Source organism: Melozone crissalis, unplaced genomic scaffold, assembly GCF_028551555.1.
Source record: "Melozone crissalis strain CALT ecotype California unplaced genomic scaffold, PUWL_Pcris_2 ptg000038l_1, whole genome shotgun sequence".
NCBI classification, from domain to species: domain Eukaryota; kingdom Metazoa; phylum Chordata; class Aves; order Passeriformes; family Passerellidae; genus Melozone; species Melozone crissalis.
The window spans coordinates 9,202,201-9,215,668 of NW_026535816.1; the positions used below are offsets into that span (position 1 = coordinate 9,202,201).

The 13,468-nt window shown below is 35.9% G+C and overlaps 1 protein-coding gene across 2 annotated transcripts in view; it reads left to right on the forward strand.

Annotated features, from left to right (window-relative positions):
- Window positions 1-5,317, forward strand: part of ANO3 (anoctamin 3) — an 85,758-nt gene extending 80,441 nt beyond the window's left edge. For both annotated transcript variants that reach the window (XM_054283601.1, XM_054283600.1), the window contains exons 22-27: window positions 890-1,035; window positions 1,143-1,295; window positions 1,935-2,082; window positions 3,263-3,343; window positions 4,198-4,303; window positions 5,079-5,317. In XM_054283601.1, coding sequence (XP_054139576.1) covers window positions 890-1,035; window positions 1,143-1,295; window positions 1,935-2,082; window positions 3,263-3,343; window positions 4,198-4,303; window positions 5,079-5,261 — 817 coding nt within the window. In that variant the 3' untranslated portion in view covers window positions 5,262-5,317. The remainder of the gene's footprint in view (window positions 1-889; window positions 1,036-1,142; window positions 1,296-1,934; window positions 2,083-3,262; window positions 3,344-4,197; window positions 4,304-5,078) is intronic.
- The last annotated feature ends 8,151 nt before the right edge of the window (window positions 5,318-13,468 follow it).

Genomic DNA, 13,468 nt, shown 5'->3' on the forward strand with positions numbered 1-13,468 from the left:
CAAAACCATTGTTTGCAACATAGGCAACTGTTTATCTTTCAAAAAACAAAAACTGCTCTTTCAGTAACAAGAGGGATCAAGAGCCAAACACTAAATTAGCTTGAGAGAAAAAAGAGCAGCCTTTTTATGAAAACACTTAGAAGAAAGTTATTTCCCATCCTTAGTCTCTCTTCCATATTATCTAGAAACAAATAGAAGCCTTTAGTTAGCCCATGTGTCAGTACTAGATAATATTTTTCATTTAAATAACATTTTAATTCATGAGCCTACTATCTCCATAATATTTATGACTACTTTGTGAAAAGATTTTGCACAGCTTTATGAAGAATAGTCTTAAATATTTCCACATACAGCAACACCTCTTTAAATGCTTTTTCCTGCTTTAAGAAGAGAAGTATTCTGTAGAACATCTAGACCTTTACGTTTGTTCAAAAATATATGTATTCTACTATTCAGTGTGTTTTATTATGGTATTTTTACTGGGTTCCACTGACGTGGTTTGTCTTTTACAGGATTGAAATAAAGCATTATTTATTTTTTAGTGCTCTTGCTATGCATGCTTTTTTATTTTTTTTTTATTTATTCATTCAGGTAAATCCTACCAAAATAAAAAAAGTCCATGCAAGCATGTTCCATATTCTGAAAAGCTTATTTATACAATGCAAAACATGCTACATTAAAGACAATTAAAATAATAATGCAGAATTATGAGATCTTCTGTAAGTTCTTTGCATTATATCTAAGAGGCTATTGTAAAATTTTCCATAAAATATTTAAGTAATCATTCAGATGCTGTTCAAAACAGGGCTGTTTATTTCAGAACAGTACAAGAACATATTTTAGATCTGTGAGCAGATACAGTCATTAATACTCTCTTTATCTAATAAAGTTTATTACAGAATTGGTGGTCAAGACGCAAAATGAAGAGAAGAGGGCAATCAATGGAGAATAAAATTTCTCTACCTCAATGGGAAAAAGACTGGAATCTGCAACCTATGAATCTCCATGGTTTAATGGACGAATATTTAGAGATGGGTGAGCAAATCTGGGAGGTGTTGGTTTTCTTCAGAAGGTAGAACTATGTTGCAAGTTATAAGATTTTTTTGAATTTCCAATTTCTAACCACGGAAATGCCTGTCTAGTTTTACAGTTTGGCTTTACCACCATCTTTGTGGCTGCCTTCCCCCTGGCACCTCTCCTGGCACTGCTCAACAACATCATAGAAATCAGATTAGATGCATACAAGTTTGTCACTCAGTGGCGAAGACCCATGCCTGCAAGAGCAACAGATATAGGTGAGAAAACCCAGTGACTGCCACTGCCAGCTACCGTCTCTTTGGGTTTTCCTCTTGAGAACAGCTCCACCCCTGAAGTATTTCATGTATCAGGATGATGACATAACCAACAGATTTCAGTGACAGCTTTCCTTTTTGGCAACAAAGAAATAGTTGGTTGATTTGCATAGAGGATTCCTCCAGTTTGTTTCCCATTTACAATAAGGAATTGTTATAATTTGAATATTGGAAACAGGCTAAAATTATTTCAGGCTTCTGATTTGTGGAACTCTAGGTCTAAAATAAATTGAATTTAGAAGTTAAATAAAAGGACTGAATTAACTTTTAATTTAAAATTTAATTAAATAAGAAATCTCTTTCCAGAACTTCCTATTTGGCCTTCATAACAACTTGTTATGGCTTTGTTGCTTGGCTTATCTTCTCAGCAGGGTGTGCCCTGTTGTAAGATTTCATTTGAGTGGCACGGGTGGTGGCTGCAATGTGGGGACATGGCTTCATCTGATTAGTTTTTCTGTCTCATAACTTATTCTCTATAAGAAAGGAAAACTGTATGACTAATAATGACTTTATTATCACTGATATGACTCAATATGACTATAAAAAAGCTGACTATTTTATTGATATTTCTCTTGTTTCTAGGTATTTGGTATGGAATTCTGGAAGGAATTGGAGTTCTGGCTGTCATCACCAATGCCTTTGTTATTGCCATTACTTCTGATTACATTCCACGTTTTGTCTATGCATACAGATATGGTCCCTGTACAGATCAAGGGTACAGACAAGAAAAGTAATTAGGATATTCTTTATATATACATGTATTTTTGAGTGGAACACAATTTACTGCTGTATTTCTATGATAACATATATCAGATATATTTCTTTACACCTGTGCAAACCTTCCCAGATCTGAAGAGTAAGTCCAAAGAGTTTGCAGAGTAGCTCTTTATAGAAGTGGAAAACCATCTCTTCCCTCCTGAATGCAAACAAAAAAGTCTGTACATTGCATCAGTTCTCAGATCTTTTCTAGATAAGCTTTTCCTCTTCTCTGCAGTAGGTCTATGCTGTCTTCTCCAGTGCATTCCCAAATACGCATATATGCTCCCAAAAATAGTGATTTACTCTTCCTGAGCTGTCACAGGAAAAGAGGGTTTAAGGGTAAAAATAGTGAGATGGGATAGGAAGAAAAGAGACACTATCAGAAAAACGTTAGTGCTTGATGCACCCTACCCGTTTAAGAGAGAACTGTGTAGTTCTTTTGTCAGTAGTGGTTTGAGGTATTACAGCAAACCAGAAGATCCAGGATTGTAAAAGGATTCCTCACGCATCTCTTCTTATATCTTCTTTGACTTTCAAATGTGCTTTAGTTGTTACAAGACATTTAAAGAAGATAGGATATCTTTCATGTCTGTGTGCTTTTCAAGCAACAGCAAAAGTTCACTCCAACAGTCATAAATCATATATTTATATAATTTCTGTAATTAATAGTAATACATTTTTGCCTTTAATGTAAGTGTTTGGTATATATACACTGTTCATGTTACTGTTGATGAAAACTCATAAAACCTGTTATTTTTTGTATATGCTGCATTATTGGTGGCCAAGTCTGCAAGGGTGTTAAATTATTCTGCTCTCTGTCTTTCTATCCATCTTTCAAAGATCAGTAATTTTAGAAAACAGTTAAAAGCCTTGTAGCAACAATTTTTGTTTATATCTCCCAGCAGGTAAGAAGCAAAACTATAAGATGTGCTGAAAATAGACTTAAACAGTGCTATAGCTGAAACAGTTGTTAGTCCTTTTTTTCCAGTAAAATTTGCTTCTCTGCATGAATTTCAGAATTGCTTTTGTCCTGATAAGCAAGTAAAGTATTATGCTCACAGTATCTGATAGCAGAATATGTTTACATACAGGATGTTTATTGTATAACCACTTTATGAAGAAAGTGCTGCCCATATGGCTTTTTCTTTCAGATGCTTAAAAGGATATGTCAACAGCAGCTTGTCAGTATTTGATTTGAGTGAACTTGGGATGGGATACTCAGGATACTGTCGGTACGTTTCCTTGCTCTCACTTATTGCAATACAGGCATGGACATTAATGCAGACAGTAAATTAACAGTGCTGAAATTGCTGGCATTCCTTTTTTGCCCTTAAAAGCGTTGGAGTTCATGTTTGTTCAACATGGAGTCCTTGGGTACAAAGAGTGTGTGGTAAGATACACTGCTAACATACTGGAAATTTGTGTTTGAAGTTTTTGTAGGACTCCTGCAAGCCATTATCTGTCATGTCTCTATGAATTATTTAATATAATTGTTTTACCAGCTGCCAAGAAGGGTAAAAATCCTCATTTCAATTTTGTTAAGCATTCTCAAATCAATAAATTAAAATACACAATTAAAATTTTTGTTACCTCTCTAAACCAGATTGAGATTGCAATTCTTGCAAACAATTATGCAAAATGAATATAAGAAATACAGCATAAAAATGAAATAGGACATGAGCACACTTCTGTTTTCTGACTTAGGTTTGCAGTAAGCATTAGTTTAAATTAGGATCATATTTCATTTATGCAAACTTTTTCTGGAGACTCTCAAAGGCTTGTAAGCAAAGACAAGAACCAATTTAGAATCAATACACTTAACACTCCAGCTTTGTAACAATAAAAGAAACTGTTTGCTCTGGATTTTTGGAAGCAAAAAGTACTGTCTCATAAACAGCTTTATTTAACAGCCCGTATTCTGGACAGCTCTCCCTTTCAGTTTAACTCCTCTTGAAGTCTGCTTTCACTTCAGTTTCTCTCCTTTTAGCCAGATCTGGGATGAATCAGAGAGCCCTTGGCCATGTCAAAAGTTTTAGTTGCTCAAGAGAGCACAGAGTAACTCACTGGGTTTCTCTTTGCTCTGCAGGTACAGAGACTACAGAGCCCCACCATGGAGTTCGACTCCGTATGAATTCACTTTGCAGTTTTGGCATGTCCTGGCAGCACGACTGGCCTTCATCATAGTATTTGAGGTTAGTTGTGGAAGGGAGCAAGCCTATTCTACCTTTTATAGGTCTGAATTGATTCTTTATAGTTGTCCTATAAGTAAATTGTCATTTTAATCAATTGTTTGTTCATTACGGTCAAGACAGAGGAAAAAAAATTGTGTTCCCCAAACTGTTGACTATCAGCTACTTCAAACAGAACTGACAGAGCATGCACTTGCTGTAGAACTCCTCTAAAATCATATTTCCTTGACAGTCGTCTTATCCATCATGTTGGTTCCCTGCCCAATTGTTCCTATTTTATTGAAAATGAAGAAATGCAAGTTTCATGTATATTAGGTACAGTTATTACAAGATAGAATGTGTGTCAGGAAGATGATACATGATTCTAGGTTAATATAAAAGTTGAAACATGTATACTAAGTTTGAAGTACGTATTGCATACTCCCCAGGACTCTAACCACCTATTTCCATGATAAGCCCTGAACAAAGACTGCTTGTAGGTAGTGTTGGCATTTGTTGATCAAACTAGCATATCCTGTAGTCACATCTTCATTTAAGTCACCAACTCTACTCTTTGTTTTCCTTCTTAGAAAACTTCAGCATTTGCCCATTTCTTTTAGATGACTCATTTACTCCCATAGGAGTGTTTTTATTAAGAAAAAAAACCAAAGGAGTTGCCTTTCAGTCACAAATTGAATCTCAGTTCCAGTTTTGCCACAGACTTTTAGGCTCTAAACTGTAGTCCTACAAAGGAATACTTATTGATATGTTAAGCAATTATTTTTGTTTTTCTTTTCAGCATCTTGTTTTTGGAATAAAGTCTTTCATTGCCTACCTAATTCCAGACATACCCAAAGACTTGTGTGACAGAATGAGAAGAGAGAAATACTTAGTCCAGGAAATGATGTATGAGGCTGAACTGGAACATTTGCAAAGAGAAAGGAAAAAGAATGGGAAACAGTATCACCATGAATGGCCTTAGTCACTACAATGCTACAACAAAAACACTTTGGAATTGGAGAGAGAAGTTGCAAAATGAAGTCAAATGTGAGATTTGGTGGTGGTGTATTTATGTTCTTGCTAGGCAGTGCAATTGAATACTTTGGTGGGCGCCGAGAAATGGATGTTTCCAGTGATGTCAATGAAAAGCCTTACCTGTAACTGGTCTGTGATGAGCTCCAATGATAATTGGCATTCAGAAATGTGCAGAGTAAAAATCTGAACACTGTTTAAAAAAAGGCAATGGGTTTTCATGCTGTTTATGAAGATACTATCAGCATGATGAAAACATAAAATTACCTGTGAACCTATAGAGTAAGGGCATGACTAAAACCAACTTACATGATATCCACTACTTCTACAGCTTCTGATTGCTCAGCTCCATCTGTAATGCCTCTGAAGAAAAGAGCAATTGTTGCCTTTGTGGCCATGACTTGATCTTTAAGGCTTACTGTTTTGTCAGGTTTGTCCTAGTCTCTTGTTGAGATTGTGGATGTGGTCCTACCCTAAAAAAGGGGTCTGTGGCTGCTAAATATATACTATGCAGTTTAAGATTTGCACATTAGTGTCATTAGTGTCATTAATTTATACATCTAGTTGAAAACCAAAAAGTCCAAATTCAGAAAGAAAACAGCAGCACCAGGAGAAGGTAATTTTCTATTTGAAAATTACACAGCTGTTGAGTTGTCCTTGCACTTTTCTGTGTGAAAGGCCATCTCCACACGCTCCCAGCATGAAAGAACTGTCATTTTCATGCTAACTGTGTTACTGTTCCTCTTGATCTGCCTGGGCAATGATTCCATCACTTCACAGAGTGCTAACTTGAAATACTCCCATGCAGTGCAAATTACTTTCTCTTCAAATACAATTATATCTTTATAGTATGCAAGCTTCTGCCAATATATATGAGACATACAGTATAGCATTGTGGCTTGCTTTTTCAGGGAAGGAGAAGAAGAGGAATTTGTAACAAGGTTCTTCTTGTAATAGTAAATGTTGCAGTAATGTACACTTCTTTTATTGGCCTAAATATGTCATAACAATGGAGCTGGATACAGGCAAATATGTATACAGATTGTATATAAATGCATACACACACGGTATTTACTATTATTATTATTAGTAGTATGCCTTCTTACACTTGGGGTGGATTTTTTGATAAAATCACTAAAAAAGTAGATGTTCATTGAAGAATCAAATTTCAATTTTTATGTGCAAACAGCATACTGCAGTGTTGCTTGTGGTTAATAGTCACATTTTGGTGATGAAATTGTCTGTTACTAGCATTTCATAATACAGGAAAAGCGCTTAATGTTTAAACAAATTTAAGGGATACCTTGAAGGGAAGGGAATGGATAAACAGAGTTACAGTTGTTCTGTTTCTCTCCTACAGTTTTAAATAATGCTTTTCTGTATTGGATGAGAAAAATCTAAAAAAAAAAGAGTCAGCAAAGCACAATAGCTACAAAGTCTACAAATTTTGACATTATTTTTAGGGATAAAGCTGCAGCAAAATCACTGCTGGCAGATATGAAAAGACCTGAATTTTTGCTATTTACATTAATCTTGTGTAATTAAAAAGTGTGATTTTAGTACTCACTTGCATTTATTAGCACAATAATTTTATTTTATTTCACTGAAATGAATTTCAAGAGTCAAGAGCCCATCAAAGGATCTGTTGTATCCAGAGAGCCTAACATCAGACTTTCAAGTTCTTCAGTGGTTTCACCACATTCATGAGCTTTCTTGATTAATTTCAGCTCTGTTACCAGGCAAGGCACTTGTAGGAGTATCTATAGTACGGCATAAAAGGAGGAAGGAAATTTAAAGATCTGGCCTAATCAGGTATATTACCCATTCATTCTGTGATAAAGGGCGGATGGAACACAGCTTGCCATATTTTGGAAAGGCTGTTTTGTTCCTTCATCTTCTGGGTTGTGCATTGAATTCCTCAGAAGTCATTATCAGAAAAAATTACTGCACTCTCTTCAGTGCTAATACAGTCACGAGGTTTGATTTAATTTATTGTTTCTTTGTCTCATTCTGTGGACTGTCAAGCACTGCTTGACAGCAGTAACCGTGTTTCACAGTTTTTATTTGTGTGCCAGCTTGTGATAATATTTGAATGCTACAGAAGGCCACAAATGAGCTCATTGTAATATTTTCTCTAAAAACAAAATGTCTTGGCTGGCCCAAGTTATAAAGATACAGAGTAAAATCAGGCAAAAATCAGAAACATTATTTTATACTTTTTTGGTTTTGCTGTTGATATTGGCATGTGTCAATACATACCAAGGCAAATTCCAATGGGAGTTCAAAAACCACATTAAACAATCTTTTTGTATTTGAGATTTACATTTATATATATTATGAATTTTTTCAACACTGGGATATAAGAGCGTATGAAAGGCAAGTATGTAGATCTGACATGGTGCATTTTATGCACTGGGAAAGGACAAGAAGTTTGGAGAAACACTCTGTGTGTCCTTTACTTTTGGAGGACATCAACTGTCTAGCCATTTGCTTAAGCAGAGAAACCTTTTTGCTGGACTTTGCTCAGTATGCTGTTTTCATTGACTGCACGTTATTTTCATAAATAATAAGGCACACACTGTCCTCAGGAATAATGTATTTTTTGAATGGTGAATGATCTTATAATATTTTAAATATTGTCTTTTCAAACAAATGACTAATATGACTAGACTGTGCATGCAGGCTGCATTTGTGAAATTTGACAAAGCTTTAGAACCTCAGTTTGTGCAAAAATGCTTTAGATAATTGCAGATCTAATCTATGGAAAGTTTGCTCTATGCATGCGCCCTTAGAGAGACTGCATGAGCAACTGGATTTTTTTATATATGAAGTATTTGTTCAAAATGTGTTAATTATTCTTAACCAAATTCTGCATCTTGATTCAGACAAAAAATATTTCTATTTCAGGAATGGCACAAAGTCCAGATACATGAGATGCACCTCATTTCTTACAACTTTTTATTCTTAATTTGTGCCTAATGTATGAGATATGAATTTTGATGAATAAAAAAAGGAAGATAAGAATTCTATTTTATTGCCCATCCTAATGAGAGGTTCCCCTAAGTTTGTCTCTACAATCAGGGAGACATTAAGAGTATTCACAACTGAGTGCTAAGGCTTGCCTGAGTGTTGAACTCAGCTCCCACAGCACACTGACTGAGAATCCTTCTTTGGATATTTGGAAACAAGGCAAACCTCATGATGAGTTCAGTAAAGCCTTGGAAACTGTCACCCATGGTGTTCTCCTGGAGAAGGTTGCAGCAGGTGCACTCTTAGCTGGGTTAAAGCTAGATGGCCATGCCCAGAGGGTGGCAATGAAAGCTGTTTATCCAGCTGGCAGCTGGTCAGGAGTGTGGTTCCCCAGGGGAACCACTTCTGTTGGGGCCAGTTCTGTTTAATGTCCTTATCAATGATCTGGACAAGGGGATCAAGGGCATCCTCAGTGAGTTTGCAGCCAATCCGAAGTTGGATGGGACTGTTGAAGGCTCTGCAGAGGGACCTGGACAGGCTGGATCCATGGGCCCAGGTCAGTGGAGTGCTCAGTGTGGCCAAATGCCGAGTCTTGTCCCTGGATCACAAGAACCCATTGCAGTGCTGCAGGCTGGGGTAGAGTGGCAAAGGAGCTGGATGTGCTGGCCAGGAGCAGCTGAGCATGAGCCAGCTGTGCCCAGGTGGGCACAAAGACCAATGGCATCCTGGCCTGTGTCAGAAACAGGGTGGGAGCAGGAGCTGATTGTCCCCCTGCACCTGGCGCTGGTGAAGCCATGCATTGAGACTTGTGTGCAGTTCTGGCCTCGCAGTTCCAGGCAGACACTGAGGTGCTGGAGCATGTCCAGAGAAGGGCAGTGAAGCTGCTGAGGCATCTGGAAAGATTAAGTCATAGGAAGGATTGGTTGAAGGAGCTGTGGTTGTTTAGTTAGATGAGGAGGCTCAGAGGAGTCCTATCACTCTCCACAACTAGGTGGAAAGAGATTGTAGCAGGTGTGGGAATCAGCCTCTTCTACCAGGCAGCTAGGGACAAGACAAGGGAACATAACCTCAGGCTGCACACAGTGAGGTGCAGGTTGGATATCAAGAAGAATTTTTTCATTGAGGGTATTGAAACAGGTTGTCCTGGGAAGTGGTGGGGTCATCATCTTTGGGTGTGTTCAAGAAATGACTGCACATGGCACTTAGTGTTGTGATTTATTTGTCATGGTGATACTTGGTCAAAGATTGGACCTGATAATTTTGGTGATGTTTTCCAGCATTAATGATTCTGTTTTTTCCTGTTTTCATTCAAGGATTTGAGAAAATGGTGACAGAGATAAAATTTCAATAGTGATTAAGTGAGCTTTTTTTGTCTTAGATGCTTCTTTGGAAGTACATATCTTCACTAGTATGAAATACATATCAGCTGTGGCCTTTTCCAACAACAGGTTGTCATAAATTGTTGTCTGAGCACAGTTAGGCTCAGTTGTGTCCTGTGGAAAGTTAAAAAGGAAAATATCTAGACAAATTGGTACATAAAGGTTAGTAGATAAATACCTTAATGGAAAAATTAATAAATTTCCAGAAGTTTCCTTCATAAAAAGTTCTACAGAAGGAAAAATACTTTGGGAAACATAGCTTCAGAGCAAGTATTAATATGGGGAAAGGCAAGAGTTTTGGCGATATTTTATTCTTAATGTGCCATTAAGATGATCAGTCTAATCATATATGTAATGCACATCCTTGCTATGGCTTCCTTCACTGCCAACTCCAACTGAGAGTGTTGCCAGAGAGAATTTCTGGAGCTAGGGAGTCTGTTGGAGTTACCTGCCAAGTCCTACATGGCATTGTGGGACTTAGCAAACTTTTGCATTATATAACAATTTATTTGGAGGCAAATTAGCATAGTTAGCCTGTAAATGTCACTAATTTCCATTAAAACTATTATAAACTAGATTTTTAATATATATACTGGATAGTAGCCTTATCAATAAAGCTCATTTTATACAAACAGCTACTTATGAATGCGATAAAGTTGATGGAAAATGAAAAAAACCCCCGCATTTTCTATTTAGTTTCTATTAAGAAAATGGACAGAGAAGAAAATAGTGGTGTCAGTAATCACTTACAATGCAGTAGTACTTCCAGAAGCATTATATTTTTTTGGAATCCTCATAAAGTGCTGATGTTGCTTGTTTGGGGGCAAAGTTTGAAACAAATATAAGGGCAGCATTTTGTAATAATTATTTGATGTTAAGACTGATTCTAGAATTCAAATAGAATTCCTCTTCTAGGCAGACCTGTTACTTGCTTCCAGTGCATACTTTGTCTGACTAAGATGCATACAATGACACTTTCTGGAAGTGTTGTAGTGAATTCTAACCTATATTCCTGTAGTAGAAAATCTAGTAGCTTCAAAAATTCCCGGAGTCCTTTCATACTCAACCTCACACTTGCAAAACACATGTTCTTCTGAGGTCAAATTCAGAGCCAGCATGTGGAGGGTGAGAATGAGCACCAGGCAGCAAAGGGCTCCTGTTCACCCCAGCAAGTTTTGCTCCAGAATTGCAACCAGCTCTGAAAAATAAGGGTTTGAGAATGGGAAGCATGAGGACAGGCCTCCTGATCTTTTTTTTTTTTTTTCTCCTTTCGCTCATTCTTTACTTATCCTCAGTGTTTTATTGAACACTGCCTGCTGGGTGACAGTCCCATTTCCAGGGCAATTCTGTAAAAGCAGATTTTTTTTTTTACAGGCTCTTTTTGGATGTCCCTGACTGAGATGCCAAAGCAGAAAGTGCGCAACAGTCTTTTTAGAAATCAGTTTGCCTTGGTGGGATGAAGCAGTGTGAGGAAGTATGGGGCACCTCTGCCTGTGCTATTACTGTCCTTTTAGTCACTTCCCCAAGCACCACAGTCTTTTCCCATTATGTCTCTTCCTACACATGCACATACATCCTAAATACCCTTCTTTGGATATTTGGAAGCAAGGCAAACCTCATGATGACTTCAGTAAATCCTTGGAAACTGTCACGGTCGTATAATTTTTAAATTTCTACCATGGATTCCTTTTGACAATTTTTATCTGATATTGCCATTGCAAACATATTTACTAGAAATTTGGATTGTCACAAGCTTGGCATCGCCATAATAGCACATTACCACAGCAGCACAAAGTTCTAATGGCACAACAAGGAACAGTAGGGAAATCACTGCACTACTCCATAGTATAGAGGAACTTTTTAAATCCAGGACTGGGATGTAGTCTTGAAATTGTAATGGTGTATTCCCTCTGCACTGCACTCAGAATGGTCTTGTGTGAGTTCTGCTGGCTCATTCTGTCTTCTTGATACAAGCTCTGTATTGCTGGCTGTTCTCTGGAGTTTGCATTCTTACTGACATGAGCTACTTGTACAGATGCAACAGGGGGAGAAATTAGAATTAAACCTAGTGGAGTCTAAAGCTGGTGAGATTTTAACCACTGAGAACATGATGACTTCTCTGTTAATAAAAAAAAAAAAAAAAACAGATCACATTTTCTTTTCTTGTTCTATTTAATTGACTTGGAGTTTCGTATTGAAAAATCTTCCAAACTGTTGGCTATAATTTTTACCTAGAGTAGTATCACTGAAATTTCAGTTCTTTGAAATTATCTCATGTAAAATCTAACTTAATAAGATACTTCAGTCATTTTTTTTACTCTGATAGTCCTGGCTAACTTGCAATATCATGATCATAACAGATTTCTTAAAATGTGTATATATTTGAAATTTATGTAATGTTTAAATACAACTTGATTTCTAAGTAAGCAGTAAGAACAAAATTTCAGCTATTTTTTCTACTCATAAATCTACACTTTGTAAGTAATATTTGAAGCAATTTTACAGTATCAGAGAGCATTTTTGGAGAAATCTACTTTTCTGTGCAAAAGCTGTAAGTTCCTCCAGCATGTCAGCTTTCAGTTTATTTTGTGTTTTAAGATTGCTTTTACAAGCAGCTGTGTACCCCAGAAATTAAAGAATTCACTGAGGAAAAAGTTGTAAATCTGATTAACTATTGTAAGACACTTTTGGCATAAATTTGTCTTTGGGATGCTGTTTACTTTATCAAGGTTTACATTTACAAATGCAACTATTTGCTGTATCATGCACATTTGATTATTACTTTTTTTTTTCAGTAATAAACTTGGATATCTTTGAAAAAGGCTGTGAGCTTTATTATTCCAAATAGTCAAAGATAATTAAAAGAATTGTATACTTGAAAAGTGAGTGCTCATGAGCATTCAAACCATAGTCTTGTAAGAAAGTAATTTCAGGGTCATACTTGGCTTAGGAATTTATAACAATTAAATAGTCAATTATTTTGGCCTCAAGGCACAGCTAGACTCAATTTTCAAATTTTCAGTCATTTATGTTACACTGCTTTGACTAGTGACTAACAATTTCTTAAATGTAATCTCTTCTAGGATTTATCTCTGCTTAGTTTCATAATCTCATTTTTTCAACCAAAGTGGACAGGCCAGATCTGCCTCTGAAAGGAGCAATGGCTCAGGAAGGGGAGAGTAAATTTTTTAGTATTTCTTTAGGGATTGGCTAATTATAAGGTATTAAGTTGTTTTTTTAATACTTAATTTTTATAAATTTAGATATTTTAGGATTAGAAAAATATGATCGATATTACGTTTTTGTTAAAAGAGTTTTATGATATTAATAATTTTTGTAGTCTAAATATTAATATAAAGTTTAAGATTTGTAGTTTTTGTAGGTTGAATAGGGAATGTTTGGTATAAATAATAGGGGTTTTGTGTAGTTTATGTTTGTGTGTTTGCTTTTTTGTTTGTGAAATTGTTGGTGTGAGTTTGAGTGGGATATTGTATTTTGTATTTGTGGAAATATAATTTTTATTTTAATTTATTTGTGGAAATTATGTTTTAATTTTTGTTTTAGGGGTTTTGATTAAAATTGGATGATTTTTAAAAATTTCATTTCTGCGTTATTTGAAAGGTGTTTTAAAATTGGATGATTAGATTTTGTCAATGAGTTATTAAAAATTAAGGATATATAAAGTTTTGTGTAATTTTATGTGTGGTGTTGTTTTGGTTATTTTTTTGTTGTTGTTGCTTTAAAATGTGTTTTAGAGTGTGGTGTGTTTTTTTAATAATTTTTTTATTTGTAGGGGTTTCGGGAATTT